Source organism: Meriones unguiculatus, chromosome 1, assembly GCF_030254825.1.
Source record: "Meriones unguiculatus strain TT.TT164.6M chromosome 1, Bangor_MerUng_6.1, whole genome shotgun sequence".
Classification (NCBI taxonomy): Eukaryota; Metazoa; Chordata; class Mammalia; order Rodentia; family Muridae; genus Meriones; species Meriones unguiculatus.
In genome coordinates, this window is record NC_083349.1 from 21,754,078 (window position 1) to 21,759,075 (window position 4,998).

At 58.7% G+C, this 4,998-nt stretch overlaps 1 protein-coding gene across 1 annotated transcript; it reads left to right on the plus strand.

Annotated features, from left to right (window-relative positions):
• The first annotated feature begins 745 nt into the window (after positions 1–745).
• On the plus strand, positions 746–4,663 carry Fgf4 (fibroblast growth factor 4). The gene is made up of 3 exons (XM_021633426.2): positions 746–1,073; positions 1,469–1,572; positions 2,063–4,663. Exons 1-3 carry the CDS (start codon positions 746–748, stop codon positions 2,237–2,239), a joined length of 609 nt encoding a protein of 202 aa, XP_021489101.1. The 3' UTR covers positions 2,240–4,663.
• Positions 4,664–4,998: the final 335 nt, after the last annotated feature.

The following is a 4,998-nucleotide window of genomic DNA, read 5'->3' on the forward strand; positions in this document are numbered from 1 at the left end:
GTCTCCACACTCGAAAAGCCCTGCTCTGTTGCCAGAGGTAGGACACTGATGGCTCCAAGAGCCTCCTGTCTGTCCTTGCCTTGAGGTACCTGGGAGAGGAGTGCGGGTCTGGGGTGACCCTGGGTGTCCTTAACCCGACTTCTCCCAGAAGCACCCACTGCCTGCTTGCGGCTCAGGCTTCTCTCCACCTGGCAGACCCTTAAACTTCTAAGCCTCTGAGGCCGGACCAAGCCTTGCCTCCCTCCCGGTCATGCCACCCTTAGAGTTACCCCCGAGGGCCAAACCGAAGTGTGGCTTGCTTCCTCCCACCCTAACCCAAGGCCGGTCCTAGGCACACCAGAAAGGATCCAGGTCCTGGCGGGTCCCCAAGGCTCCACCAGCAAGAAAGGAAGACGGGAGGTGCCCTGGGGAGCCAAGAGCCCAGGGGCGGGACCAACAGGTTCGAGCGCTGGGCGGAGCCAAGAGAGAGGGGTTGGGGTCTCTCCAGGTGACAGTAGCCACCGCCCGGTCCGCGCCTCCTTCCCCTGCAGTGATTGGCAGGCGGCCCGCGCCCCGGCTCCCAGGCGACCGGCGCCCCGCGGGCAGGCGAGTAGGAGGGGGCGCCGGCTATATATACCGCTGCTCCGCAGGGCCGGGCGCGCGGGGACCGTCCCGCCACCGTCGTAGGGTCTTTCGCTCCCGCAGCTTCGATCCGTGCGCGGCGCGCGCGCGCAGGACTCGCCGGACTCACGGCCCGCGGGCCGGGATGGCGAAGCGCGGGCCGGCTATGGGGATGCTGCTGCCCGGGGTCCTGCTGACCCTGGTGGTGGCCCTGGTGGGCCGAGGGGCCGCCGCACCCAACGGCACGCGGCCCGCCGACCTGGGGCACGGCTGGGACGGCCTGGTGGCCCGCTCCCTAGCACGCCTGCCGGTGGCCGCGCAGCCCCAGCAGGCGGCGGCCCGCAGCGGCGCAGGGGACTACCTGCTCGGCCTCAAGAGGCTGCGGCGGCTCTACTGTAACGTGGGCATCGGATTCCACCTGCAGGTGCTGCCCGACGGCCGCATCGGCGGCGTGCACGCGGACACCGGCGACAGTGAGTAGGCTGGGGCGCGCCGGGAGGGTGGGGACCCGGGCAACAGCCCCGCGGGGACCGTGGGGACTCTCCTCGGACGGGAGGACGGCGAGCGCACCCGGCGGCCGGGCCCCGCCTCCCGCCCTCGGAAGCCTGGGCTCCCGGTGCCGAATTCCAGCGCCTTCGCCCGCCGGCACCCACGGGAGCCTGGGACAAGCGCCCAGACCGAGGCCGGGCTCGGGGGCGCAGACAGGACGGACGGGAGACGGGCTCTTGATGCTCGCGTTGGGGACGCAGGGCTTCTCGCCCCCACTGGCCCCGGCATCGAGGTCCAGAGAGGCTCACAGTCGCAGGCTCTGGGTGGGCCCAGGGTCACCTACGCTTTTCTGACCTGCGCCCCCCCCCCCGTCCCCCAGGCCTTCTGGAGCTGTCTCCGGTGCAGCGGGGCGTGGTGAGCATCTTCGGAGTGGCCAGCCGGTTCTTCGTGGCCATGAGCAGCCGGGGCAAGCTCTTCGGTGTGGTGAGTGTCGGGGGGGGGGGGGTCCGGCTGGGTGGGCACCTGCTGGGGGAGGGGTGGCAGCGTGCAAGGCTAGTGTAATTGTAAGCCCCCCACCCACACACACACACACACACACACACACACTTGTGTCTGGACCGGCAGTGTGGGGTCGCCAGGTCTCAAGGTTTTCCGGCCGAAGTAGCCGGAGGCAGGCTGGGTTTCCAGACCCGAGGGGACTACCCCTCCCTTATTCCTGCCGGCTCTGACGGGTTACTTACTACCCCAAGGAGAGGAGCAGAGGGGGGTCCCAGCAGGCAGGACACGCGGCGGCGGGAGAGGCCAGGTTGGTAGCGCCGAGGCAGCTGAGCTCTACGCTCCGCCTCGCGTGGCCTTCTCACCTCAGCCAAGCCTGGGACAGTCTTGACACCCTGCCTGCCTACCCACTCTTGGACACCCCACCCCCACCCCCACCCCGGCTGCAACCGACTCACCCCCGTGTCCTCTCTCCCAGCCTTTCTTTACCGACGAGTGCAAATTCAAAGAGATACTTCTTCCCAACAACTACAACGCCTACGAATCTTACGTGTACCCCGGCATGTTCATGGCCCTCAGCAAGAACGGGCGGACCAAGAAGGGCAACCGCGTGTCGCCTACCATGAAGGTAACCCACTTCCTTCCCAGACTGTGACCCTCCGGAGCCCCGCCTCAGCCTCGGAAGCACACCCCACCCCTCAGGAGGAGCACTTTCTCTCGCTGGAGAACTGTTTGCAAAAACAGGTGTAAGATATTTAAATTAATTATTTAAATATGTATATACGGACGGCCAATTATTTATAATCCTGTGTATTTTCATCTTCTGGGGGAAAACGACCAAAGGAACAAACAAATCAGACGCAGCTCGGACTTTTTTTTTTTTTTCTGGTTCAGCGGGATGAACTTCCTTCACTGTCAAAAGTCCAGGCTGTGCTGCTATTTCATGCGTCGAGTCTCTAAAACTCGGTGACATCAGCTTTCAAGGGTGTCTTGGCCTCTTCTGTGTCTGGAAAGGCCTGCCTGGGACCTCTGAGCCAGTGACGGGAGGACCCTGGGCTCTCTCCTTCTGTCGGGGAGCCAGCGTCCTGCAGCAGCCGCTCCCTCACTCAGCTCCCTCTGGTATGAACCCGGTCGGATCGGTTTACTCCAGGGACAGAAGCGCGTCCTGGAAGTCCTCCCGCCTCTGTTTTTAGATCTCCAAGAACTGATCTTTGAACTCTCTTGCAGTCAATCTTCTTCAACCTACCGGATGAGAGACCCTTAGACAACTTTATAAACTCCTGCTTGCCTTTTTTGGACTGACCAACAGGGCATGTGGCTTGTAGCCATTGGAACTTTTGTCAGTTGCCTGGGAAGGGACAAGGAGGTGTGTGTGTGTGCGCGCGCGCGCGTGCGTCACGACTCAAACCCTAGGAATGAAATTCTGTTTTGTGATAGAGGATGATATGACAGAATGCATTGTCAGGATATAACAGAATGGATTTTGCAGAATTCAAACTAGGGGGGAAAAAACAGGCTCCCCTGAATTTAGGGGCGCTTTGTGCTGGAACTCCATCATTTGAGGGTGAGCTGTCCTTGCCATGCTGGGCAGCACTCCTGTGCTGTCCCAGGGTGAACACATTCTTTTCCCTTCTACCTCAGAGTTTCTGGGTCCCTGGTGACCACGCAGAAGGCTCTGCTGGGTGCGTCCGCCTGCTTCTCCTCCCCGTGTAGCATCCCGCGCCCCGCTGGACTCTTGTCACGTTCCAGCTATCTTTACCCAATGATTTACTTTTAGTAAGGGGTATTCATGGTGAAAATATGCGCGGCCAGCTGTCGGAGTGCACTGTATGGTCACCAAGTCAAGTAACCCTTATACTTTTCTTTATATATTTTACGAATGTAACCCCTGTCGCTCAGACCAAGATGGAAGAGCAGGGTTAGCGGCATTTAAAAAAAGGGGGGGGGGCTGAGGTGAGGGAGAACATTTAATTTTAATGAATGACTCTTTGGAGTTTATACAAAATGACCTTAGCTCCTTCAGTGGATGCCCCGAATGCTTCTCCCCAAGATGTTAAGGCGCTGCTGCGAGGCTTCTGAGCCGCCTCCCGAATTAACTTTATGGGAGGCTACAGACAGCAAGACGGGGGAAAATCTGATTGGCATTTTTTTTGTCTTTCACATTCCTGTAGAAAACTCTTTGTTTGAATGCTAATCGGATACTTAAAATACTATTCTGTACCGAGGCCCAAGAAGGAAGAAGCCACGCCCCAAAGCTGAGGTGGGCGCACATCCCAAACTTCCCTTTCTGTCTGGTGGCTTACCGGACAATACAGATTTGGGTGTTTTTTTTTGTTTGTTTGTTTTTTTTTTTAAACAGGCCCTAGACTCTGAGAGTGTTCAGGAGAAGGTAGTTGAAGGTCTTTTGTTTCTTTTTGTTACTTTTAAAAGACTGGGTGTCCTAGCCCAGGCTGGCCCTGAACTTTCTGTGTTGAAAGAGGATGACCTTGACTTTCTGATCCTCTCCCCCCCACCACACACACACACACACACACACACACCCTGCTTCCCAAGTGCTGAGATCACAGGCATGCCCACAGATTGAAATCAGTGCCTGCCAGGCCACTCAACAGAGCTAGATCTCCCTCCTTTTTTGGGGGGGTGAGGGGTGGGATCGGGCTTTATTCAGTAGCCCAGGCTGGCCTCCTCCTGGAGTCAACCAAGTGCCGAGACTGCAGGTGGAAGGCATCTGCCCTGCTCTGAGGGGTTTCTTGGGAGCTGTGCTGCCTGGGGCAGGCTGCGGTCCTCTCTGTCCGCCTGTGCCTGGTTTCTTCAGCCAGCTCCCTTCCCTGTGCCAGGAGACAAGGCTGTGCCTTTGGAGTTTTGTTGCTGGGATGAGTGAGGTTTCTGAATCCGCCCCCTGTTACCGAGTTGGTCTGTAGTTGATACAGGCGTCGACCCGGAAATCGTATGTGCTGTGCACAGTGTGGGTGCCCCATCCAAAAGAAGCATTCAGTCATGTATAGAGGGGCCCCTGGGGACTGATGGGGACGGTCGGGAAAGATATTAAAATGGCAACGTGTCATTTTAATAAACGTGTCTGGATGCACCCGTGTCTGCTTCGTCTTTTTCTATTTGCAGCTGCGCAGGGTGGGATGGGGAGCCAGCTGTGTCCACACAAATGTGGCCTTGAGCAGACCTGGAGGGAAAAGGCGTCACAAAGTTTGACCACATCCCAGCGTCTTTCCCTCAGTGGGCTCTATTGCTGCCTCCCTCCTCACTAACCCAGGTGTGTGGGTCTGTGCCCACAGCCTTGATGAGCACAGCTACCGGAGCATGTGTTCCTCCAGGAAGCACTGTGGGGTGGAAGCTATGGCCAGGGTGAGAGCTGTCAACATGGTGAGGTCTGACATAAGCCAACAGCTCTCAGTGAGG

Excerpts from the sequence above, each read along its gene's own strand:
- Fgf4 (XM_021633426.2), top strand. The coding sequence starts at position 746 with ATGGCGAAGCGCGGGCCGGCTATGGGGATGCTGCTGCCCGGGGTCCTG. Across the intron at positions 1,074-1,468 it reads GCACGCGGACACCGGCGACA|GCCTTCTGGAGCTGTCTCCG; the intron begins GTGAGTAGGCTG and ends CCCGTCCCCCAG. Across the intron at positions 1,573-2,062 it reads GGGGCAAGCTCTTCGGTGTG|CCTTTCTTTACCGACGAGTG; the intron begins GTGAGTGTCGGG and ends CCTCTCTCCCAG.